Source organism: Schistocerca americana, chromosome 7 (assembly GCF_021461395.2).
Source record: "Schistocerca americana isolate TAMUIC-IGC-003095 chromosome 7, iqSchAmer2.1, whole genome shotgun sequence".
Classification (NCBI taxonomy): domain Eukaryota; kingdom Metazoa; phylum Arthropoda; class Insecta; order Orthoptera; family Acrididae; genus Schistocerca; species Schistocerca americana.
Window position 1 is genome coordinate 467441660 of NC_060125.1, and position 27733 is coordinate 467469392.

General features: G+C 41.4%; 1 protein-coding gene across 7 annotated transcripts in view; it reads right to left on the bottom strand.

Moving 5' to 3' along the window:
- Positions 1-27733, bottom strand: part of LOC124622517 (chromatin modification-related protein eaf-1-like) — a 294631-nt gene that overhangs the window by 184366 nt on the left and 82532 nt on the right. For all 7 annotated transcript variants that reach the window (XR_006980637.1, XM_047148240.1, XM_047148239.1 and 4 more), the window contains one exon: positions 15441-15598. Coding sequence is in view for 6 of the 7 variants with exons in the window: in XM_047148240.1 (XP_047004196.1) it covers positions 15441-15598 (158 nt within the window). In the remaining variant the exon portion in view is untranslated. The remainder of the gene's footprint in view (positions 1-15440; positions 15599-27733) is intronic.

Below are 27733 nucleotides of genomic sequence, written 5' to 3' on the forward strand. Positions count from 1 at the left end.
GCGGTTGGGAAGGGAGTGAGACAGGGTTGTAGCCTGTCCCCGATGTTATTCAATCTGTATATTGAGCAAGCAGTAAAGGAAACAAAAGAAAAATTCGGAGTAGGTATTAAAGTCCATGGAGAAGAAATAAAAATGTTGAGGTTCGCCGATGACATTGTAATTCTGTCAGAAACAGCAAAGGACTTGGAAGAGCAGTTGAACGGAATGGACAGTGTCTTGAAAGTAGGATATAAGACGAACAACAACAAAAGCAAAACGAGGATCATGGAATGTAGTCGAATTAAGTCGGGTGATGCTGAGGGAATTAGATTAGGAAATGAGGCACATAAAGTAGTAAAGGAGTTTTGCTATTTGGGGAGCAAAATAACTGATGAAGGTCGAAGTAGAGAGGACATAAAATGTAGACTGGCAATGGCAAGGAATGTGTTTCTGAAGAAGAGAAATTTGTTAACATCAAGTATAGATTTAAGTGTCAGGAAGTCGTTTCTGAAAGTATTTGCATGGAGTGTAGCCATGTATGGGAGTGAAACATGGACGATAAATAGTTTGGACAAGAAGAGAATAGAAGCTTTTGAAATGGGGTGCTACAAGAGAATGCTGAAGATTAGATGGGTAGGTCACATAACTAATGATGAGGTATTGAATAGAATTGGGGAGAAGAGAAGTTTGTGGCACAACTTGACAAGAAGAAGGGACCCGTTGGTAAGACATGTTCTGAAGCATCAAGGGATCAGAAATTTAGCATAGGAGGGCACCATGGTGGGTAAAAATCATAGTGGGAGACCAAGAGATGAATACACTAAGCAGATTCAGAAGGATGTAGGTTGCAGTAAGTACTGGGAGATGAAGAGACTTGCACAGGATAGAGTAGCATGGACAGCTGCATCAAACCAGTCTCAGGACTGAAGACAACAACAACAACAACAACAACAACAACAACAACAACGCCTTGCATACATATCCAGTGAAGTGGGAAATTTTGCAGAAATTCGTACAATTAGCCGTACGGGAAATACTATTAGTGGCACATAACAGACAAGCTCATGCGTTCCTCACTGCACAAGACTTGCTGCGTTGTCGAACAGGTCCAGTTACCATCTGCACCGCGAAATTGTTACACACTGTTCCCAAATCTCGTGAGTATTCTCTATTCCGCTCTCAAGAACCAGTCGCGGAAGGCCCTACGGAAATTATAGCAGGCACGGTGCAGTTCTTTTAGCAAGTGGGTCCACATTGGGTATTTTTAGTAATGGAAAACACAGTCATTACTTGCATCTGTTACAAGCAGGGTAAGCAAGCGAGTACGCAAAGAATAGAATTGCAGGGGCAGGGACTGTTAATTAACGGCACACAGTGTGACATTTCTAGGGCAACTTTCCATTTACCAGCCATGATTACTGGAGCTACAATCATGAACATAACACGCACATTGATCTATGCACCCAACCAACCGGTGCAATTCATCATGAAAGAAAATATCACTCTTTTGAAAAGCACATTAGACCCGACTTTGCTCGCCTCTTCGGACCGGATGCTGGCAGCTCAGGATGGACGTATAACTATGGAACATCTTTTTCAACAAGTGCATGAGTACCGTATTGAGCATAAGCAATGCTTACTAGTTATTGGATCATCAACCTGTATTTTTATCTTTGTCGTAGGATTAGTGTACCATCGGCTCAAGAGGAAGGTAGCCCAAATGCCGCCCCTTCCAACCTTTAACCTAAGGGTCCAGACAAAATCACTGAACAGTTCTGAGGCACTGCAGCAGAACGTTAAGTAATTTTTATGAACAAAGATTAGACTGAGGATAGAAGTGAATGAACACAGTGTGAATAGTGCATCAATCGTATTGTGAAGTGAACTGTAGTTGTTTTGACTTTTTGGTTGAATTCGGGAACGAATTCTTTTCGTACGAGGGGGGAATTTTAGAGGACAAGGGGATATTTTTAGGAAATATGGTGCGAAACTGTGATTTAGTGTGTTTCAGTGCGCGATGCGACAGCCTCACGGCAGACGGCGGACGAAGGCTGGCCAGCGCATTATGCAGGTGACAGTTTTGCAATGAGCGTCGGTATGTGTGTACGTGTGGGGCAGCCATCAACAGCCAGAACGCAGCATTAGCAGAATTAAGCAGGCGCGGGCCGCGTGTGGCGCGGTTGCATTAGCCAACTCATCGAGAACCTCCTAATAAACATGGCGCCGCATAACCGGCGCATTCAGCAGTGGTCTGCACTATTTAAGGGCATCAGAGGTGGGCGCCGGCATTCGGTTCGACCGATTGGGCGTTCGATCGCTGTTACATCATCGTCATCAGTGACGATGTCCCCGAGGATCGGCCAGCAGAGGGCGATGCCCGCTGCTGCATCGGCGACTCCCGGCGTCGTCACAAGCCGCCGGCACGCTAGGCCAGGCCTCGTGCTGCTAACATCCTACCGCCTGCGCAGCCACTGAACGAGCGCGGCGTCGCATTCCCATTCCCCGGACTGCACGCATCAGCACGTCTCCACCACGACACGAGCGGTGGGGATGAGCTACCGGACAATGTATTGGGAGAACCAACAATAAAGAGGAAGATTGCTAAAAATAGCCACCTTCTTCTACCCAGCCACGCCTTACAACCCTGACCATGTCACCCGCTCCGGTCATCCTACAGTGTGAATTAGCTCTGAAGTATGACGTAGTATAAAAGCTTCACAACATTTTCAGCCTCGTTTACATGCTTATTGACAACTCAACACCTCAATTATATGATGATTTGGTATCTTTATTCATTCCTTTATTTATGTAGCAAGTATATTATTACTTTTGTACTAAATAACCTACTAATTTCTACAGAAAAATTTTTCTATAGAATAAATATAAGGAGGTGCCCAGAAGGGACACTTCTTGGCTTACTTTCAAATTTAGTTTTTCAATGTGTCCGGTATTTATTGCCATTAGGTAAGAGAGAGAATGTATTGGTAGTACCCTACTCTGGGCTACAGCAACTTGTAATGAATAGTAATGAAGGACAATTTTTCTTCAAGTATTAATTATAGACTTCATGAATCCCTCTGAACATTGGATTATATTCAACATAATTTATAAGAGAAAAATATGTGCTGTAATAGTGCTGCTGTTTGTGCACGTTTTGCTTTGCCCGAGGAAGGATGACAGGCCGCGGCAAGGGAGGAAAGGGGCTCGGCAAGGGTGGCGCCAAGCGGCACCGCTAAAAAATGCTGAAAAATTCTTAAAGAAATTTTATAGATGACGTGGGCAAGCTAATTTACATAAATAATTCACACATTTGATAAATTCTGATATATTTAGATCAAACAGTAGTACAACTCACATTAATTCGTAACGCATTGTCTAATGGCGGCTAAGTCCAGACAGAGACAAAAGAAGTCTACACATTCGTAAAAAACTCTTTCACAGTGTCCTACCACAATGACTTCTGAACAGAGAAGACCAAAGAATACATAATGCATTGTGCTTAAATAGTATTGCTGACTATTAACATTTCTTTGCAAATTGACGATATTATTCTCTTCTGACAACATTTTATATCTCTGCTATCGCAAATACTGACACATTTTACAATCACATAACAAATACAGAAAAATTCCTATCCTAAATACAGAGAAATATTACAACAAAAAATATAAGGAGAATAACAAACGTCTTTTACACCACATTCAGTAATATTTTTGTTCAATAATTACGATATATACAACTTGCCCAGAGCGGCGTATATGGTACAAATAAACTCTTGTTCTTTAATAACGTGAGTTTGCCAGGGAACATTACATGTACTAAATAACCTACTAATTTCTACAGAAAAATTTTTCTATAGAATAAATATAAGGAGGTGCCCAGAAGGGACACTTCTTGGCTTACTTTCAAATTTAGTTTTTCAATGTGTCTGGTATTTATTGCCATTAGGTAAGAGAGAGAATGTATTGGTAGTACCCTACTCTGGGCTACAGCAACTTGTAATGAATAGTAATGAAGGACAATTTTTCCTCAAGTATTAATTATAGACTTCATGAATCCCTCTGAACATTGGATTATATTCAACATAATTTATAAGAGAAAAATATGTGCTGTAATAGTGTAACTAAAATACTTGACTCGTAAAAGAGTTCCCTACAAGATGGTAAGCATCACATACTATTCTTGTGGCACCCTTTGGTGCAATGAAAATTTCTTTCCTTAAAGATAAATAAAGTAAGGAAAATTCTAATAGAATACAAATATGGGTTAGGAATGCGAGACACGGGCACTGGAGCCAGTGACTTCAAGTGGGTGCATGAAGATGATGTCATGGACTGTGAGGGGGTGACAAGGCAGAGGAAGGGGGGACTGTTGGGTGAAGAGTATGGGTGCAGTGAGTTAGCACAGATTGAGGCATTATGGGAATGAAGAATGTGTTGCAAGGATAACCCCGTCTACATAGTTCAGAAAAGCTAGTGCTGGAGGGAATGATTTAGATGGCACAGATTGTAGCACAGCTCTTGAACTCTGGTATGTTGTGCTCAGAAGCATTTTATGCCACTAGGTGGTCAGCTCTATTCTTGGCCACAATTTGGCAGAGGCCATTCATTCTAATGGTTAGCTGCTTGGTGGTCTGGCATACAAAAAAAGCTGTTTTGAAAAAACATGCAGCAGAACTGTTAATGTGGGACAACTAATTCGCAGGTGGCTCTGGCTCTTATGGGATAGGCTAAGTCTTTGACAGGACTAGAGTAGAACGTGCTGGGCACATGAATCGCGTAGGTCTTGCACCGGTGTCTTCCACCTTGATATGACTCCTACAGCAAGGAGCTGAGAGTGGCATAGGGATGGACATGGAAGTTGCATAGGTTGGGTGGGTGGCGGACTACCACCTTAAGAGTGGTATGAAGGAATGATGACAGATACTCGAAGCCCTGATGAAGGACTTGGTCCAGTTGGTCCTACGAGCGTGAGGAGGATGGTGCTCCTTAGCATCTGATTCTGGGATAGGGAGGGTGGAGGATTACTGTGTGTCCATCATTGGAAAGATGGTTATTGGACCTCAGCTGTTCAGTACAGAATTTCAAATTAAACACCCTTCAGCCATCTAAATTTGCAAATTGTTATTTTATTGAGCTATTAGTTTCAGTGATATATTACGCCATCTTCAGGCCCATAACCGAGGTTGAAATCTTCCTACAAGTCAGTCAGAGGGCCTGAAGACGGTGTAATATACAGCCGAAACCGGTAGTCCAATAAAATAACAATTTGGAAATTTAGATGGCTGAATGGTGTTCGATTCGACATACTGTGAAGGATTACTGTCTAGTGAGGATATGGCACAAGAAATCTGTTTGTGGACTACTTGTGACAGGGGGAGGGGTATTAGTGCCTGACTGTGAAGGCCTCTGAAACCTTCACAGACAGGCAATACCACCCTCCCACCTCCCTACTCCCACCCCCAACCCGAAATCTAGTCCGCAAACAATTTCTTGTTCCTCATCCTCACGCTACCCTATACTCATGCCACCCCCTCGCAAGATTCAGCTGCAACGGCAACTCCCCTCATCACTCCATACCACCTTGGAATGGAGAAACTGAACCATGTATTTTGCCAGGGCTTTGACTATCTTATAATCACACCTGAATTGGAAGGACACCATAGGCACGATTCTTCTCATCTCTCCTAAAATGGTATTCCACTACCCACCAACCTACGCATTCTAGTCCATCCCTATGCTACTTCCACTTCCAAGCCCTTTCCACAGGGGTCTCATCCATGTGGAAGAAACAGATGCAAGACAGTCCCCATTCATCCATCCAGCACGTCTTACTCTGGTTGTGTTAAGGGTATATGGAATGAGTTTTTAAATGAAAAAATCGATTTTTGGGTAAATGCATTTTCAAAAAATTTACTCTCTCCCGTTTAATACCACGTATAAAATATTTGGATGACGTGAATAGAACTATTTTAAATAATTTTTTAAAATAATTTCAACACACGATGTTCCGCACCTTGTATATTAGACGTGAAATATACCTGATATAGACAGCCTTGCCAGAGATATAATTGAGTACAAAAGTTAGCTTTTCTGTTGGCTACACTGCTAGACAGTTGACAATAGATTCTGCACCATTTGTATTGTTTCCTTTGTGAGTACATCCATGTCATTGTTGTGAAAGTCGTATGCGGAGAAGTCATTGAGTTTTCTTTCCTTCAACATGCCAAGACCTAGTCTGAAGGTATTTAGAAAGCGTGTACATTGGCGCAAGAAAGTAAAGTGTACTAAAAACTCGTCTGATTCATCTTCATCAGTATCTGATGTCCTAGTAGCAACTAACCTCAACACTGTTGGTGATACATTGAGTGATGCTGCTGCCACTACACTGGAAAGTGCTTCAAGAAGAAAACTAGCTGGAATTGAAGAAGAATACAAGAAACTAAATGCTGGGACTACAAAATATGAGGTAATTAACGTCTCTTTATTATCAGACTTTTGGAGAACAATGTGTGCTGCAAACAATGTGGAAAATGTGGTGTTTCATTGAAAACAAACTTACATGTAGGACTTGCTTGTGAATTAAGAGTTGATGTGCAGTTATTGCAAACACAGTGTTACTTTCTTCAATTCCTCACATGTTACTGCAGATACAGGTAAACTATACGGTATAAACATTAGACTGGTTTATGGATTACGGTGTATAGGAAAGGGCAGGGCTGCAGGTGCCATGTTGTGTGGTGTGATGAATCTCCCTCCTCCACCTTCAAAATTTAACAAACACATAATTGCAATAGGCTCTGCTGTAGAAGATGTGGCACAGGAAAACATGAAAGATGCTGTTGAGGAAGCAGTTGTTGAAAATAATAATAGCAGAGACTTGTCCATAGCTTTTGATGGAAGCTGGCAGAAGAGAGGCCACACATCTCTGAATGGTGTAGTAACAGCTACAAGTGTGGACACTGGTAAGGTAGTTGATGTGGCAATACTTTCCAAGCATTGCAGATGCAAGGAGAAAAGTGCATGGCAAATTACTATGGGTCAAGTGGTGGTATGGAAGTTGCTGGTGTTAGAAGTATTTATCAACGCTCAGTAAAATGGTACAATGTTAGATACATAAATTATCTAGGAGATGGTGACTCAAAGGCTTTCAAAGAAATTGAGGAACTGAGACCCTATGGTAACGATGTGAAAATTTCCAAACTGGAGTGTGTTAGCCATGTTCAGAAAAGGATGGGATCAAGACTTCGACAGCTCGAGGCTAGCATGAAAGGCAAGAAATTGAGCGATGGAAAAACTTTAGATGGGAAAAATAGACTGACAGATGCTACAATAGATCATATTCAGAAGTGCTATGGTCTAGCAATAAGACAGAATACAGCAGATCCAGAATTAATGAGAAGAGCAGTCTGGGCTCTGTTTTTTCATACAGCTTCAAACAATGAGAATCCCCAACATGGGCTATGTCCAAAAGGAGACGATAGTTGGTGCAAGTACAACAGAGGCAAGGTAACTAAGAAACAATACAATCACCCTCATCACCTGCCACCTGCCATAATGGATGAAATAAAACCAATATTCCGAGACCTCACAGATATTAGTCTACTAAAGAAATGTCTTCATGGCCGGACTCAAAATCCAAATGAGTGTGTGAACCATGTGATATGGGATAGACTACCTAAAACTGTGTTTGTGGGTATAAACACACTTCACTTTGGCGTTTATGATGCTGTTTCATCATTCAATCAGGGCAATATAACAAAGTGCAAAGTTCTGCAGAAGCTGGGGCTCTGTGTAGGACTACGAACTGCCGCAGCTATGCTTTGTTTGGACAAGGAACGGCTCAGGTCTTCAGATAATGCCATAAAAGTATATTCAAAGATGGCTAGACAGCATAGCAGAGCCATCAAGAAGAAGCTGTTGGACGATTCTGATGATACAAGCTATGGAGCAGGCTTATACTGAAGTAAAAACTTTGAAGCTAATTTCCGGTAACTTTAGTTTTTTTGTGTATAAGGTACATTTTCTCAGGGCCTATTTACAGTAGAAAGATGAAATTTTCTGTAGTTGTTCCTTAAGACCTTCTAATATATCTGAATTAAAAGATATGTGGAATTATTTTGTATTAATGGATGTAAATTTTAAAATACTTGTTAAAATGTATAACTTTTTTTAACATTTACAAAAAATAAAATATCTGAAAAACTATACATTGTTTTTTCGAAATTAATAATTCAGCATAAAAGCAGAACATATCTCTGCGTTCTGTGAAAAAATCAAGAGTATCGTCCAAATAACAAATGAGAAAATGTTCCTAACTTTAAGCTCAATTTAACATTTTAAGCATAGGGCATTCCGTATACCCTTAAAGGCTTATCCTGTCCCATCAGGGCAGGGCCACCTGTGAACTCAAGTCATGCTGTATTAACAGTTCTGCTTCATTATTTCTCAAAACAACTTTTTATGTGTGCATGACAACCAATCAGCTACCCATTAGAATGAATGGCCACTGCCAACCTGTGGCCAAGAAAAGGGTTGACCACCTAGTGACAGAAAATGCTGCCAAGTACAGCATACTTGAATTCAACAGCTGTACTGTAACCAGTGTCATCTAGATCATTCCTTGCAGCACCAGCTTTTTCTGAACTATGTACAGATAGGGGTTATCCTTGTAACATATTCTTTGTTCCTATAAACTACCTGGCCACAATTTCCACTAACCTATCTCACCCACACCCTCCACCCATCAGACTCCCCTTCTGTCCTGTTGCCCCTCCCAGCCCATATCATCGTATTCATGTGCCACACAATCAACCAGTTCTGCTGCTCATGTGTCGCAGTCCTCCTGCCCATATTCCTGTCCTGCACACACTTGCTGCCTCCCTCAGAGACACCAGCTATCCCTTCCCTCCCCACCCCTCCTCCTCGGTCTTGCCCTTTTCTCCTTCCACTCATCCCATTCCAAATAACCTCACCCGTATCCATCTATTGAACTGCAGTAACAGCACGGTGTGTTCAGCCGGCACAACGTAGCAGCACAGGTGTGTGTGTGTGTGTGTGTATGTGTGTGTGTGTGTGTGTGTGTGTGTGTGTACGAGGTGCGACAATAAAGTAATGAGACAGATTTTTTTTGCAAGATGTGGCAACCCTGCAGGCTTGTGTAGGCACAATATCTTTGACCTTGGTATGTAAGCTGCTTCTAAGTCCAAGCGGCACATCGATGCAACTGCCCAGTCGTGAGTTGTGCTGTAATAAGTTAACACGTGTTTGTGTCTCTCGTCACAGAAATGGAACCACATAATATTGCACAATGGTATGCCACTTCTTCTTGCATTAAATTGGGTGAAAATGCGACAACAACTTACGTAAGCTTCAGAAGGCTTTTGGAGAGGTGGTTACATCAAGTGCTCAAGTTTTTTGTTGGTATAAAATGTTTAGTGAAGGAAGAATGAATGTTGAAGATGAAGACCGCAGTGGACGACCATCAACCTCACGGACGGATGTCAACTTGGCCAGGAAGCATGAACTCGTACGCTACGATCAAAGATTATCTGTGAAAATGATTGCAGAAGAACTGAACATCAATCGAGAAACAGTTCATCTAATAATAACTGAGTATCTTGGTATGAGAAAGATTTGCGCAAAAATGGTCCCCAAAAATCTCACACCACAACAGCGAGAAACACTGAAAAATGTGGCAGCTGATCTGTTAAAGAAAATGGAAATCAATCCAGAATTGTCGAGCCGTGTTATCACTGGTGATGAAAGTTGGTATTTTCAGTACAATCCAGAGAAAAAACGCCAAAGTTCGGAATGGTGCTCAAAGGGATCACCCAGACCAAAAAAAGCTCACATGTCAAAGTCAAAAGTGAAATGCATGCTTGTGTGATTCTTTCATTCCAAGGGAATTATTTATAAAGAGTAGGTGCCTCCTGGACAAACAGTTAACCAATATTACCACAAAGAAATTTTAGAAAGACTTCGTAAAAGAGTTCTTCGTTTCCGTGCCAACATTGCTGATAATGGGATTCTGCATCAAGATAATGCACCATCCCATACTGCTCTGTCAGTACCTCAAAACAAATTTCAGTAATACCACAGCCACCTTATTCACCTGATATCGCTCCGTGAGACTTTTTTCTATTTCCAAGAGTCAAAATGGCAGTCAAGGGACACAATTTTCAAAGAACACAGGATGTCCAAAAAGCTTCAATGAGGGTCTTGGACGATATTACAGAAGATAAGTTCCAGAAATGTTACCATCAATGGCAGAAGCACTGGAAAAAGTGTGTGCAATCAGAAGGGAACTACTTTGAAGGAGACAACACTAAACTTAGACTAAAACGGTAAGCAACATTTTTGTCCACGTCAGTCTCATTACTTTATTGTTGCACCTCTTATGTATGTGTCTCATCAGATCACAGAAATTAAGCAGTCGGGCTGGGCTAGCACTTGGATGAGAGACCATCTGGTCTGCCAAGTGCTGTTGGCAGGCACGATGCACTCACCCCTTGTGAGGCAAACTGAGGAGCTACATGGCAGACAAGTAGTGGCTCTGGTCTCGTAAAATAGCATACAGCTGGAAGAGTGGTGTGCTGACTGCATGCCCCTCCATATCCACATCCAGTGACACGTGTGGGCTGATGATGACACGGCGGGTAATCGGTACTGTTGGGCCTCCCTAGCCTGTTCGGTTGGAGTTTAATTAAAATGTTCAAATGTGTGTGAATTCCTAAGGGACCAAAATGATGAGGTCCCTAGTCTTACACACTACTTAAACTAACTTATGCTAACAACAACATATACATCCATGCCCGAGGGAGGACTCGAACCTCTGACGGGAGGGGACATGCAGTCCGTGACACCACGCCCCAAACCACGCGGCCACTCCGCGCAGCTGGAGTTTAATTTTATGTTGACAATTCAAAACTTTTCTTACCGATAAGTTACCACCAAACACAAACAACTCAAAAATGTTTTGCACTACTCGCATACCTGCAAATACATGTACATCTCAATTCATGGGGAGCGGCAAATAAAAAATAGGAAGCGCTGTGAAATGGAGATACACGCAGGCTGTTCAAAAATGCAAACATGACTGACCTATCTTCCTTCTGAACCCATGGGACTCCATCCATGATACATGCATTGGTACCTGATTGCCTCCACACTCCTCTACAATGATCATCAGACATCAGACAAATTCACCACTCGTCAGTGAAGAGTTTAAACTCCACAGTCCTCTTACCCACAATTTTTGTGCACCAGTGTGTTGGGAGTTTCTAGCATTGTTTGTAACTAGTGCTTAAGTAAAACTGATTGCATGGAGATAGTTCTGTACAGTCTGGAGTAAACTAATCCCCTGCCCCCTGTTGCCTCCAAAAAGCTAACACACGTTCTTGTCAGATTCTCCTCCAAGTAACTATACGAGCCTTAACTTGTAAAAAGCAATCATGGGCTGGTACAATTGACTCAGGCGACCACTAAGAGGCAGATCATTGCTTTGTGTCTCAGAATAGTTGTTGAATGTACAGATAGTGTTGATGTGATGTACGCCAATTTCCTATGCAACTTCCCATGCCGACAATCCTCCTTGCCAAGTGACAATGCATGCAAGGTCTACGTTTGAAATGAATCCTGTGAGGTGTGTACACAGCATATGCAAGCCACATTTCTCCGCTCATGATTACATGCTCAGCGTGTTTTAGCCGAGTCAATTGGATTTAATAAGAGGATAATGTAGATAACTTTTCCTTCTGGTTATATCTTCAAAGATATCTACATCTACATGGATACTCTGCAAATCACATTCAAGTGCCTGGCACAGGGTTCATCGAACCACCTTCACAATTCTCTATTATTCCAATCTCTTACAGCATGCAGGAAGAATGAACACCTATATCCTTCCGTACGAGCTCTGATTTCCCTTATTTTATCTTTGTGATTGTTCCTCCCTATGTAAGTTGGTGTCAACAAAATATTTTCACATTCAGAGGAGAAAGTTGGTGATTGGAATTTCGTGAGAAGATTCCGTCGCAATGAAAAACGCCTTTCTTTTAATGATGTCCATCCCAAATCCTGTATCATTTCTGTGACACTCTCTCCCATATTTCACCATAATACAAAACATGCTGCCGTTCTTTGAACTTTTTCAATGTACTACATCAGTCCTATCTGGTAAGAATCCCACACTGCACAACAGTATTCTAAAAGAGGACGGACAAGCGTAGTGTAGGCAGTCTCCTTAGTAGGTCTGTTACATTTTCTAAGTGTCCTGCCAATGAAACACAGTCTATGGTTGGCCTTCCCCACAACATTTTCTATGTGTTCCTTCCAATTTAAATTGTTTGCAATTGTAATTCCTAGGTATTTAGTTGAATTTACGGCTTTTAGATTAGATTGATTTATCGTGTAACTGAAGTTTAACGCGTTCTTTTTAGCACTCACACTTTTCGTTATTTAAGGTCAACTGCCACTTTTTGCACCATTTCAATATTGCTTCTAAATTGTTTTGCAGTTTGTTTTGATCTTCTGATGACTTTATTAGTCGATAAACGACAGCATCATCTGCAAACAACGAAGACGGCTGCTCAGATTGTCTCCCAAATCATTTATATAGATAAGGAACAGCAAAGGGCCTATAACACTACCTTGGGGAACGCCAGAAATCACTTCTGTTTTACTCGATGACTTTCCGTCAATTACAACGAACTGTGACCTCTCTGACAGGAAATCACAGATCCAGTCACATAACTGAGACGATATTCCATAAGCACGCAATTTCACTACGAGCCGCTTGTGTGGTGCAGAGTCAAAAGCCTTCCGGAAATCCAGAAATACGGAATCGATCTAAAATCCCTTGTCAATAGCACTCAGCACTTCATGTGAATAAAGAGCTAGTTGTGTTTCACAAGAACGATGCTTTCTAAACCCATGTTGACTGTGTGTCAATAGACTGTTTTCTTCGAGGTAATTCACTATGTTCGAGCACAATATATGTTATCAAATCCTTCTGCATATCAACGTTAATGATATGGGCCTGTAATTTAGTGGATTACTCCTACTACCTTTCTTGAATATTGGTGTGACCTGTGCAACTTTCCAGTCTTTGGGTACGGATCTTTCGTCGAGTGAACGGTTGTATACTATTCTTGAAATCGAATGGATAATTGTGTACAAATTTAATCAGGAACTAATTGGACTGAGTGACTGGTGTTGGAATTACCCATTTCTTAAGGGTTTGCTTTATCTGCACTGCACAGGTGGCTGTACATAGCAATTTTCTGTGATTCAAACAATATTGGACTAGAGGCTTCCAGACAATAAAATGCAAAATATGCAAGTCATGAAGGTGGTGCAAAATATTTTATAAGCATTTTACATGGAAACTAACAGTACCACAGTTTTCTAAATTACCTTAGTAGTGAAGCAAGGCAAGAAAATTAGGGATTTTTATGTTATAATGAGAAGCACTATCACTGTGTCAATAATAGGTTTCTATTTAGCATGCTACAATTTCATATACTTCTGGTTTGAATTACAAACAATCCAGCTTCAGCTCTATCTTTCTTAACAGTAATTCATAAATTTAGGAGCTAAGCAAGCTCCATACATCAAAAGCTCTGAAGGAATATTGAGTGCAATCAAAAACTAATACTATTCTAACAGATACTGAAATCCCTATTTGCTACATATCTATTGTTATTTAGTAGTTTGTTTGCATTGAACCAGTAAGGGTTCTTGCACTAAACTGATGATTCACTTACATTTATAAGCTGTGTGTTGATGATACGTGTTTTGAAGTGAACTGCAGGTTACTAATTGGTAGGCCACAAATACAAAATATGGGAATACACGTTTCCACAAAAATGAAACTAGGAGCAGATGAAAGTAAAATAGAAATAATAATGCTAGTAAAAGAGCGTAGTAATACATTAATAAGGGCCATGGAACTAATATCTAGCTACTTTTGAATTATACAAATACCATCTTAATATTAGCAATATGTCTGAGAAACAAAAATGAGACACTGTGCTAAGAAACCACAATAGGTAAAAAGTATGAAAAGAAAATGATGTGTGAGAGTTCACACATATTCAGGCCGTAAGTAGACAGTTAAGAAATGGGTAATTCCAACACCAGTCACCCAGTCCATTTAGTTCCTGATTAAATTTGAACACAATTATCCATTCCAGTTCAAGAATAGTACTGATATCCTTGAACGAAAAGTTATCTACATTACCCTCTTATTAAATCCAGTTGACTCAGCCAAACATTTAACATTTAATAATCTTGATAATGAGCCCAAAAAATTAAATTTGCAAGAGAGAGTAGAAGTGTTTTTGTGTGTACAAATTGGGTCATCTCAGTAATCTTTTCTCCAAAAACAGGTTATGAACTGGATGCAGAGAGAGAGAGAGAGAGAGAGAGAGAGAGAGAGAGAACTTATCACCATAGTGTTCATAATGATTATGGTCTTTATAAGGTAACAATTTAACTATCAACCTTAGGGCAGAGCACTAACTTAGTTGAAAAATATATTCATGCATAATTCACATGAACTTATATGGGAGAAGCATTTGTAACAAACAGTATGGTCAAACAGAAATATAACTTCTCCCTTCCTAGATACAAGCAAAGTGTCTTAACCATCTATTATATATGCCAGAATAGTTGTTTAATGGAAACTGACACTAATTTAAAGACAGCCCAGTCACAGATTTAAACAACATTACGCCACACTTTCCTAATTTGTGACTACACACGAGCAGTGCAAACAACCTCGACAGATCAAATGCAAACAGTAAGTGCACTTTTAAAAAATTGAAACTAATTTTTCATTTAAATTCAAAACAATTATCAAAGTTCAAGAGTTATCTGGAAAGCAACCCACTACTGCACAGAAATGTATGTGTCATATTTTCTAATCTCTTCTGAACAACAGGTTGCAAAGATACAGCAATCAGTGGATCGGTTGCATACAGTAGTCAGGTTAGTTGTCAACTACTTCTGCATGACTGTCCTGGTACCATTTTTGGTTTTGAGTGTCATTCTCCACTAATTAAATGTATGGATCAACAAAGTTTTCCACATCCCACTGAAAGTTAAGGAAAACTGTAACACTGAAGTCATATTTTCACAAGAGGATTTTGTTATGCACTAATTAAAATCCAGCCAATAGGGCAAAGCAGTTATTTCTTACACGACTGAAATTTTCAATTTATTCTTAGCCAGAACCAACGAACATATTTTGCTAAGAATGTGCAAATCCTCAGTTAGTCTTAATCAAGACATTTTAGAATAATGCGGAAATATCACAAAAAATACTATTCTCAATAAGAACATAGCAAAAATTAATACAAGTTGTTTATTTGCTAAATAATTTGACTGCAAGCAAAATATTGGCATGGTTACACAATTACAGAGAATAGAAACTAATGTTTCAATCACAGATATACTTACCACACCAGGTATGGCTGTATGTAAACTCATAAGAGGTGGGGGCATTCCCTGTTGTGGAGGTCCCATTTTGAATTTGCTAGGCCTCCCAACCTGATGTGGTAACTGTTCCATTCCTTGGACGTGGAGCTGTATTAGCTCCTCAATCTTCTGTATAGCCACTGCAAATTTAAAACATCAAATTCAGTATGTATATTAATATTTACAATGGCATAGCCGAAATAAGTCTCATAGAATGAAATGATTACACACTTAAGTGCCTGTGGTGTGACAGAGACTGACAGCCAACTGGTAATATTATAAAATATTCTTTTCTTTCCTCCACAAACATAACTCCTTGAAAAGGCAAATGCCGGGACGGTTCCTTTGAAAGGAATACAGTACATCTTTCTGCCACCTGAGATTGGGCTCTGTCTCTAAACACTTTGTTACTGACAGGAAGTTAAACCTTAATCTTCCTTCCTTCCTTCCTTCCTTCCTTCCTTCCTTCCACAAGCAGAATCATCTACATAACACTCTGTCTGTCTCTAGTTTGGCCATAGAAGAATGTGAATTACAATCCGTCAAGCAATTTAAAAGAACATAAAATTAAATACTATTTTTACCATTTAATTACCATAAGTTTGCGAATAACAAGAGAATGAATAATGCACTGGGTTCAGCTGTCACCAATGACCAAATATCAGCGATTGGCATAAAATTGAAATTGGATCCTTCTATCTACCATCTGATTCACCTCTTGAAGTAGTCTAAAACTTTAGAGAAAATCTCAGTTCGCTTGTATATAGGTTACCCAATCATGCTGTAATCATTGGTACACACTTTAATCAGCCAACAATCAATTACGAAAATTACAGTTTTGTTATTGGCAGGCATGACAAGACACCCTGTGAAACATTACTAAATGCCTTCTCTGAAAACTACTTAGAACAAATATTTCTCAACCCCATTCACGATTAAAATACATTAGATCCTACAGAAACAAACAGACCTGACCTCTTTGATGACACCCACATCGAAACTGGTACCAGTGACCACAAGGTATTACCCAAGAACAAAAGGCCAACTAAAACAAGCAGAAAGATATATATGTACAACAAACTAGATAAAAAAGTAGCAGTGTCATATCTCACACTTGAAACTTTTAGCACAGGACACGAACATGTAGGGAAACTATGGATCAAGTTTATAAGGATAGTTGACTGTGCACTGGACAGATATGAACCAAGTAGAATAGTTGATAACGGGAGGGACCCTTCGTGGTTTACTATCACTATAAAGACACCTCCAAAGAGACAGAGACAACTGCATAACAGGTGTAAAACACAAGCATAAGGCTATAGACAGAGAGATGCTAAATTGAAAAAGTTTGGCTGTCAACAGAGCAATGCATGAAGCTTTCAATGATTGACTACAATAGCAGACTATTGTAAAATGATCTTTCATAAAACTCAAAGAAATTCTGGTCATATGTAAAGGCTAATAGTTGCACCAAAGGTACCATCCAGCCACTCGTAGACGAGACAGGAACTGAAACTGAGAGTAGCAAAGCAAAAGCAGAAATGCTTAACCCCATTTCCAAACTTTCCTTTACAAAGAAAGACCCAGGAGAGTAGTTACTCCAATTTAATCCTTGTACCTTTGAAAAGATAGGTGTAGTAAGTGTTAGCATCAGTGCCATTGAGAAACAGATAAAGGACCATGGACATGTTTGTGCGCATGACAGCAAGGTCTTTAGCACCCGCGCAAAAACAGATCAAGACGAGTGTCAGTAAAATACACAAAGCAGGAAGATGAAACAGCATGTAAAACACAGGTAACAAAAGTTCGAAAACCATGTGTGTACGCACCCAGAACCATGGAATGAAGTACTGCATCGGTAGCAAAACATTAACGACACAGGAAGAAAGTGGTATAAGGAGCTAAAACAATATAGCTGATGGAAGTGGCTGGCTGACCACAAGAGTAAAAAAAGGAGAAGCCAGCCACTCTGCAACACACTAAAACTCCCAGCTTAAAAGTTTAGGCCAGAGTCCAAACACATCACAAAACTTTAAAACCTCAGTCACACTCATCTCATCATCAGTTAAAATAGAGGACAGATCCCCACCAATATTTGCTTCCGCCCTTGCATCACGATAATATGCACTCCGTTAAAATATAGCAGATAGAGACATGCATGCCACAAGCATCACAAAACAGGGGATCCTCTTGCCGCAGTAAAAAGCTAAATGTGAGAGGGCAGTGCCCAATTCCAACACGCATGACGGTCACCTCATTCTGCCTGAGCAACTGACAGGAGGAATGACATGGCCGGGATGTTGACTTTACCAACCCCAGCTTATTGGCTGTCACTGCCAGCCATTCCTCATCCCACAACTGTGTGCACTTCCTGTGTAGTGCAGAAAAGACAGCCTGCAAGGGACACTGTGCCACATCCTGACCTCTGCAGGTCTCCATGGCAGCCCAATTGGCCTGTTCATTTCGCCATATACTTACATGACCTGGCACCCAGCAGAGTAACACCTGCTTACCCAGCCACTGGAGCAAGTACAGTCGGTCATATATCAGCTGGGTACAGGTTCTGTAGTGATTGTAAGGCACTAAGGGAATCGGAGCAAATGAGAAACCGTTTGCCCTGAATACAATGCATCTGGTCCTGTGCCTTCAGGATTGTGTAGAGCTCCGCTGAGAAAACGGTATACTCGTCAGGAAGGAGAATCCTGGTGACATGGTCAGGGAACACAACAGAGCAGCCAAGGGAGTTACCTTGTTTGGAGCCATCACTGTACACTACTGTGAAAGCATGATGCATATCTAAAATGTTAAAAAACAGAGATTGAAATGTAAAATCTGATCTTTCTTAAAATTTGTCAAGTCTAAAATAAGTCTGGGCCTTTCGGCAAGACAAGGTGGACATCGGCTACCACCACGAAGTAAAACATGAAGACCAGCCACAACCATCTCTAGAAGGCAATCCTGTGCACGAATCCGAAAGGGCCTCATTGCCTGCTGCCTTGGTAGGCAAGTGTGCATGGTATGGACAGTGTTTTATAAGCCTGGCGCACTGTAAGTAGCTGTCGCACGATGTGAAGTGGCGGTTCACTAGCCTCTGCACAGAGATGTGCTATCGGGCTTGTTCTGAATGCCCCAGTGTCCAACCGAATCCCTTCATGGTGCACCATGTCCAAAATCTTTAAATAAGAGGGTCTCGCAGACCCATACACCTGCACCAATAATCGAGCCGAGATTACACAAATACCCTGTAAAAGTGGAGCATGCAAGTCCTGTCTACTCCCCATGTACTGTCACTAAGACATTTCGAAATACTTTAAAAGTAAGGACAGTGTCCCTCATCTCCAACTCAGGAAAGTTTAAAATGGAACAAGAATGGTTCAAAGAACACACACAGACTTCTAGTTGGAAAATTTAAAACCACTCTTCGCACCCATTCATCCAAAGGTCAAGGAGTTAGTTGCAACTGACGTGTAGTCATTGTGAGGCTTGAAGAAGAGCAAAACACAGAGAAGTCATCCACAAACAAAGAACACTGGATAGGATTTTTCACTATGGACAAAATGCTATTAAAACGCTACCTTGAGGGACACCATTCTCCTGCTCAAAGTGATCATACGGGACATCACCAACTCGATATCTAAAATATCGTGGTGAGAGGAAGGACTCAATAAAATTGGGAAGACAACCATGAAAAACCCATTTGTGAAGCTGCTCCAGGGTAAAATGCTGCCAAGTAGTATCATAGGCCTTCTTGATGTCAAAAAATATACCTAGAGTGATGTCAGCATAGGAAAGCCTGTTGTCTGTTGTAGCCACCTCCAGGAGGGCAAGGTTATCAAACGTGGAGCGATACCTCCTGAACCCACACCGAAAGTGACTAAGGAGGTGTCTGGATTCTAACACCCAGACAAGGTGGCAGTTGACCATCTGCTCCAAGGTCTTTCCCACGTAGTCAGTGAGGGCAACACTACAGTAACTACTTGGGCATATATGGTCTCTCTCCCAGGTTTTAAAAGAAGAATTAAAATTGCCTCTCGCCACGAGTCAGAAAATTGACCTGATTCCCAAATCACATTAAAAAGTGCGAGAAGGATTTCTTTATATTGCCTAGTGAGGTGCCACAGCATACTGTATGGATCCTGTCATGACTAGGGGATGTGTCACGAGCCGCTTACAATGCAGAATCCAGCTCCCACATAAAAACGGGCAGTTGTAATCTTCATCAGTCAAAACTACACCTCTCAGCAACCGCTCTTTGGCGCTGGAAACCTAAATCCTGACTGGCTGTTGCAGTAACTGTGGCAAAGTACACAGCCATAGTCTGGCCAATGTCTCGCGGGTTGGTTTGAAGAGTGCCGTTCTGCATTACAGCAGCCATGGGGCACTTGCTTCCTCTCCCAGAAATTCTCCTGATTGTCTTAACAACGGAACTTTTGGTGGAACGATTAATGGTGTTCAGGAACTGTTACTACGGTCTCTTCTTGCTCACTTGAATAATTTGACGGCACTTCGCCTTCACAACCCGAAAGGCTGCAAGATTCTCTGCAGTTGGCTGACACTTGATCCTACGCAGAGCCGCACGCCTGGTCCTGATTGCAGAGTGGCATTCAGCACACCACCAAGGGAAAGGTTGCCTCTTCTGTTGTCCCATGGACTGTGGAATGGATGCTGCAGCGGCGTGATGGATCATTTTGGTAACACGATCCACCCATGCCTCGACACTCGCACAATGTTTGAGCTGAGCCAACTGGGTATAAAGTGTCCAGTTGGCTCTACCGAGCACCCATTGTAGCATTTTTCTTTCATGTTCCACCCCCATCTGGCAGGTGAAACCAAATCGGGAAGCAATCACTTCCATGCAAGTCATCGACCACTTCCCATTGAGCAGTGTGAGCAAGAGCTGTAGAGCAAAGCAAGAGATCAATGTCAGTTGCTGTGCAGTGCTCTGTCCTACATTTAGCAAGTATGCACATGATGACACTAGAAGCCTCTCAATTGCTCTACCCCTGGGGCTGGTAGTTGCTGAGCACTAAGCACATTGTGTACATTAAAATCAACACTGAGGATGAAGGGGCACAGGAGCTGCGTAATAAGGTCAGTGATGACCTCTTCATCAAGTGCATCGTGTGGGGGCAAGTAAAGGGAACATACTGTTAACAGATGACGCACGTGCAGAGACATAGCAAGTGCTTGTAAAGTCATCGTAAGTGAGAGCGGCGAGGAGTGGTAGTCAGAACTCACGAAATTACCTACGCCTCCTCTAGCTCTCTCTCCACTCAGATCATCCATTTTGTAGAGTACATAGCCTCACAGCTCAGGGGTGTACGACTGATGAAAATGAGTCTCTTTGAGACACAGACACAGTGGTCCTCCACATGCGTCCTGAACCCTTGTAAGTTCCACTGGAGGATGGGAGCCATTTCATCAATGTAGTTTTAATTTACCCCTATCACTACACCATGGAGGTGCAATACTTGTAGAGTGATGGGGAGTGGAGGGGGTTCCTGGATCCAAAGCATCTAATTCCATTATGTCCTCCTCAACAGCCAGATGTGAAAGATTAATGTCTCATGACGCTTGGGACAGCTTTTGACTCAAACGTTGTGAACCTTTCCCTGCATCCTGTCCCTTCGAGGATGAGGGGGAACAGGAGTGTTGATAGGCACTCTGCTTGTCGTGTGCCTTCTTGACACTCACTACGGAACTGTTGCTGGTCTTTTCTGTGGCGGTTGCTCGGATTGCTTTATCCTTACTAGTTTTGCCTTGGCAGGAACACATGCAAGTACAGGTGCTGGAGGTGGATGGTTGTGCACTGGACGATGTCTGCATCGAGGCGTCAACCTTAGGAACGGGTTTCTGCACCATGGAAGCATAAGAAGTGATAAAGAGGGGAGGTTTCGTTGCCTTATATTCCTTTTTGGCTTCAGTACGGGGGATCCACTTGGTAACTTTTAGCTATGAATTTTTCATTCCTCTGCAAAAACAGGGCAGTCTCAGCTCCAGACTGGGTGGCTCCCAGTGCAGTTAACACAGATTGCTGGACATGGACAGTCAATCCCAGCTTCTTGGGCTGACTTTCCACATTTTGCACGTCGCTTCACCCCCACAACACAGTGTTGTGTGACCAAAGTGCTGGCATTTGTAGCTCTGCATAGGGGTAGGTACATAAGGCCTAACCCTAAGTTGGAGAAAACCTGCCATGATGTAGTCAGGCTAGGTTGGTGAATTAAAGGTCAGAAAGAAGTTGGCGGTCTTCTCAATTTCTCCATTATTCCTATGAATCCTTTGCTCTACGTCCACTGTCTCCTGTAATGTCCATTCCTGTTTAAGTTGGCTATGTTGATATCCATAATATCACGGCATGTGACCACACCCTTGCTAGAATTCAGGGAATTATGCAGTTCAACAGTTACATCATATTCATCAAATTTTCCGGTCTTCATAAGTAGTTCCACCAGCTTTACCCTGTTAGTCTTGACCAGTAGGGAACCATTCCTAAGCCACTTAATAGACTTCAGGCTTTCAGCAAGTCCTTCCAAGCCTTTATGGATATAGAAGGGGGGCACATTTTCAGACACATTTTCAAACGTCCCCTCCTTCCTCTTACTGACCAAAGATGCATTTTGATTTATGACTCCGTGAGCCCTGTTACTACAATTCAACTGATGAAAATTACCAGGAGGGCTAGCCTCCCTAAATTGTTTAGAGGATTGGGTGTGAATACTCCTAGGTGGTACACCCTTCCCACTGGGAGGAGATGATGATTTCAAGGGTTCCATATGGGTCCCATGAGCAGCTAGCGAAACAAGGGTCCACTCAGACAGAGCCCCACATGCCTGAGTAAGACTTATACAACTGAGTTGCAGCAGGTTCACCATCGGTTGCCCGCTAATGACTGTTCCACCTCAACAGTGATGCATCTCAGCAACGGGCAGCACATGTTGAGACAGAGATATTTTTATAGAGGTTTTTACCATCCTCATGATCCAGGCAGTCAAGCCAAAATCACCGTTCCCTGCGACATAGAATGCTCCACTGCCCCGCCATACAGTGGTTGTTGAAGCACACCCAGAGCTTACGGCACAAGTCCCTAGCTCAGGAACCCTGGGGTTGCCAAGCCTGTACTCAGCAAATGAATGCTGAGCCCCTGAGGGTGAAACAGATGGAATCCCTATCATATTCTACACTGAATTGGTGGCTGAGTTAGTCCCTCTGTTATCTGTGATCTATCTATCTTCGAACATTTGAATAAAAAAACTGTCCTTAGAAGTCTGAAGAAAGCACACGTCACATCCACTTACAAGATGGGTGGGTAGTAGAGGTGATCCGCAAACTACCGTCCAATATCCTTGACGTCAATTTGTTGTAGAATCTTAGAACATATTCTGAGTTCAAACATAATGAGGTATCTCAAACAAAATGATCTCCCCCATGCCAACCAGAATGGATTCTGAACACATCGATCATGTGAAAGCCTACCTGTATTTTTCTCATATGACATACTGAAAGCTTTGGATCTAGGCAGTCAGGTAAAAGCAGTATTTCTTGATTTCCAAAAAGCATTTGACTCTATGTCATATCTACACTTATTATTACACGTACAACTGTATGGGGGTATTAAGTGAAATTTGTGAGTGGACTGAGGATTTTTTTAGTGGGGTCGCAGCAAGTTATCTTGGATGGAGAGCCATCAACAGATCTACAGCTACATCTATACTCTGCAAACCATGGTGACATGCATGGCAAAGGGTGGAAGTAATTTCAGGTGTGCCCAAAGGAAGTGTGTTAGGACGCTCACTGTTTATGTTGTATATTAATGTCTTTGTAGAAATATTAATAATAATCTAGTTTTTGCAGAGGATATGGTTATCTATAATGAAGTACTGGTTGAAAGGAACTGCATAAATATTCAGTCAGATCTTGACAGGATTTGTAGTGTTACATATCACTTTGGTGAAGTGATGTGTTGCACACCCATCTTTCAAACAGACGAATGATGATTGCCACTATAGAAAGTTTATTTTTATAATGAGTTAGATAATCCACTGTTTAGGCGTATTTTTCAATTACGTGCATGTGTTACGAAGTGGATGAACGCGATATACACTATGTGATCAAAAGTATTTTGACACCCCCAAAGACATACGTTTTCATATTAGGTGCATTGTGCTGCCAACTGCTGATAGGTAATCCATAGCAGTGACCTCAATAGTCATTAGACAGCATGAGAAGGCAGAATGGGGTGCTCCACGGAACTCATGGACTTCAAACGTGGTCAGCTGATTGGGTGTCACTTGTGTAACACGTTTGTTCGCAAGATTTCCACACTCCTAATCATCCCTAGGTCCACTGTTTCCGATTGGAAACTTGCAGGGACACGTACAGTACAAAAGTGTTCAGGCCGACCTCGTCTGCTGACTGACAGAGACCGCCGACAGTTGAAGAGGGTCATAATGTGTAATAGGCAGACATCTATTAACACCATCACACAGGAATTTCAAACTGCATCAGGATCCACTGCAAGTACTATGACAGTTAGGTGAGAGGTGAGGAAACTTGGGTTTCAAGGTCAAGCGGTTGCTCATATGCCACACATCACACCGGTCAATGCCAAACGACGCCTCGCTTGGTGTGAGGAGTGTAAACATTGGACGATTGAACAGTGGAAAAACATTGCGTGGAGTGATGAATCATGGTACTCAGTGTGGCGATCCAATGGCAGGGTGTGGATATGGCGAATGCCCGGTGAGTATCATCTGCCAGCGTGTGTAGTGCCAACAGTAAAATTCGGAGGTAGTGGAGTTATGGTGTGGTCGTGTTTTTCATGCAGGGGGAGGGGGGGGGGGGGGCGCACTTGTGCCCCTTGTTGTTTTGCATGGCACTATCACGGCAAAGGCCTACATTGATGTTTTAAGCACCTTCTCACTTCCAACTGTTGAAGAGCAATTTGGGGATGGCGATTACATCTTTAAACATGATTGAGCACCTGTTCATAACGCACGGCCTGTGACGGAGTGATTACACGACAATAACATCCCTGTAATGGACTGGCCTGCAAAGAGCACTGACCTGAATCCTACAGAGCACCTTTGGGATGTTTCAGAATGCTGACTTCATTCCAGGTCTCACCGACCGACATCGATATCTCTCCTCAGGTAGCACTCTGTGAAGAATGGGCTGCTATTCCCCAAGAAACCTTCCAGCACCTGACTGAACATTTGCCTGCGAGAGTGGAAGCTGTCATCAAGGCTAAGGGTAGGCCAACACCATACTGAATTCCAGCACTACTGATGGAGGGCACCACAGGTGTCCGGATACTTTTGACCACATAGTGTATTTGCAAGCCGGGAAAACAATACACATTGTACCATGTTCATGTTATCTGCTGGTGGAGTGGTTTATTCCATGCCATCAGTTTCTGCATTGGAAATACGAAGCATACCATACAGGAAGAGCAGCAGTGACAATGCCTATGATATCTTGAGAACAAGAGAAAACTCATTATACATGGACTCAATTGAAATCTGTTAAATAAGACAGACTGTTTTTGGACTGCTAGTCCATGTCAATGTATTGAGATCTTCCGCATGGTAGAGTAGTTTTGTATTGCATAAACACAAGATACAATAAGTTGTTTCATCATCAGAAACATCATATTCATTTTGAGTATTCGATGTTGTATTTGTACTCTTGACCTCAAGCAGTAAATGCAGCGCTTTGAGAAGAGAAATCCAGTCAGAAGAGGTTGACGAGTGTACTGAAATAATAAAAGTGAACAAGATTAAGTAAAGGAAGTCTTAGCTCCCAATCAGACTTCACTTCGCCACCCGATATCATGGTAGAGATCCTGTGAAACAAGATTTCAAAGTGGCATCTAGCTTTAAATGCTCAGAAATATAAAACTGTGCACTTCACGTGACAAAAATCTGTACTACAAATGTAGTACCAATGAATCACAGATGGAATTGTAACCCATCTTAGATTATTGATGAAGTGTGTGGGGCCATACCAAATGAGACTAGCAGGGGATACTGAATGTACACAGAGGATGGTAGCACGAATGCTCACAGGTTTCTTTTATCCATGGGAGAGTGTCACAGAGATGCTGAAGAAATTGAAATGGAAGAATCTTGAACATACACGTATATTACCTCGAGAAAGCCTACTTACGAAGTTTCAAGAACCTGCTTTAAATGGTCTTTTAAAATCGAACAATCGAAAATGCAGGATGGAATGTAAAAATATTATGAGAAGGAAAGTTGCTACTCACGATATATCGGAGATGCTGAGTTGCAGATAGGCACACCAAAAAGACACAATTATTACAATCACCTACATGTTGCTCCCATAGGGATTATGAGGACAAGATGAGATTAATTACAACATACATGGAGGTATGCAAACAATCACTCTTCCCTCACTCCAATACACCAATGGGGGGAAAAAAAAGTAACTGTTTCAATAGGACATATCCTCTGCCATGCACTTTACAGCTGTTTATAGAGTAGAGATGTAGATGTGGATGTGGATTCTCCAGTAGAAACCTCCTCCCCCCTCACTAGCCCTGCACCCCTAATTGGACTACATATGGACCACAAGAGTACTGGTAATTGTTTCTGGTATCACCTAAGGTTATTGCAATACTGTTTCATTGAATAACAGTGTTGTCATTCCCAATCTTTTGACCACACAGCTCCAGCATTTTTTATTTGTGTCATCTAGAGATTCAAAAAACTACTTCTGAAACACAAATGTTTAGAATTTTGTGGTCTTCAATCTCTTTAAGGTCAGTCCTGACTTCCTGTAGTCATTTGAAACATGAAGGTTGTTCTTTTTTTTTGCGCTGATATGTTTGAAAATTCTTTCGCACATGCCATTTTCATAGAAATTGAACTAAATATTTGTAAAACACAATTTTCATGTTTACACTCTGCTGTTTAATTTTTTTCATAAATATCTTCACTACTCTTCATGTATTCACCGTTGTTTTATGCATTATGATATTTTCTCAGGCATTTCTCCCCAATCTCTTTTCCATGTTTTTTTTATTTCTGCTGTCTTACTCAAATGCAGGCTTCAGTTGCAATAAGCTTTCTGATTATTTTTTTTTCAGTATAACATAATGTCTGTAAGAATGGAGACCTCTTGTTACATGTAGGCAACGTCACCATGTTCCAAAGCAGGTACCAAAGAATGCATTAAAGCTGCCACGAAACTTTTCCACAGAAAAGAGCTCCAACGCTAATTGGTAAATGATGACAGTAAATGATGTAAAGTAATAAATCAGCAGTCAATGATCGTATTTTTATTGTTGGAAGTTTTATAACTGGAGACTATCACTGAGGGCATGACACAGTAGATAAATAAAAGATACTAGGATTATTCAACACATAACCTCCATTTTCATACAGTGTGAGCACAAAACAGTCAGTACATTGATTCAAGCAGTAGGACAGGATGCTTTCAGAGAGAAATCCACATTGCTTCTCATTTTCCTGCAGCAGCCATTCACAAAGTGAGTGTTGTAATTGAAGATCCCAGCAAACGTAAAATCATTCTGTGGTATGGTTCTTAGTGGCAAGAAATCTAAAAGCTGTTTCTGCTGTATACGTACGATATGTGATACGTTAAAATGATTTTATGTCAATAGTGTCTTTTACATATTTCAGAATGCATGGACAAATGTTTTTATTGACAAAATAAGTGGTTGTCTATCTGCAGTTATCAACAAACTGGTACAGAAAATTGATATGAATGTAACATTCAGAAATAATTCAAAGGTGTACTTTAAAGGTAATTTTATTGAATTTGCTTTGATTATTCCAGTGTTTCACATACAGCCTAACAGAAGATACGTTCCAGATAGCCCTCACATACACATTAAACTGACTTGAAGTGAAGGAGAATGGAAAGGAAAGAGACAAGCAGATACACATGCCTACCAACTGAACTGACCGTGCTATGGTGTACAATGTATATAAGGAGAAATTTGGAGCAAACTGGACAGGCTGACTATGACAGCAATAATGCTATTAAGAGCAATACAGGGCGAGTCAAAAAGGACTTAACAATTTGGAATGATATACAAATTTACTGAGATAATTTACAGAATTGGCAGAGATTTCATTTTGAAGCAAACAACCTCAAGTTTGATTCACATAGTGCATCACTATCCCACTCTGCCACCTGGCACAGGACGTAGCTAAATGGCTATTTCCACTGTTGCAGAGTGTGCTCACTGTGTGTTTTGGTTTCATGAAACAAACTCTGCAGCAAAC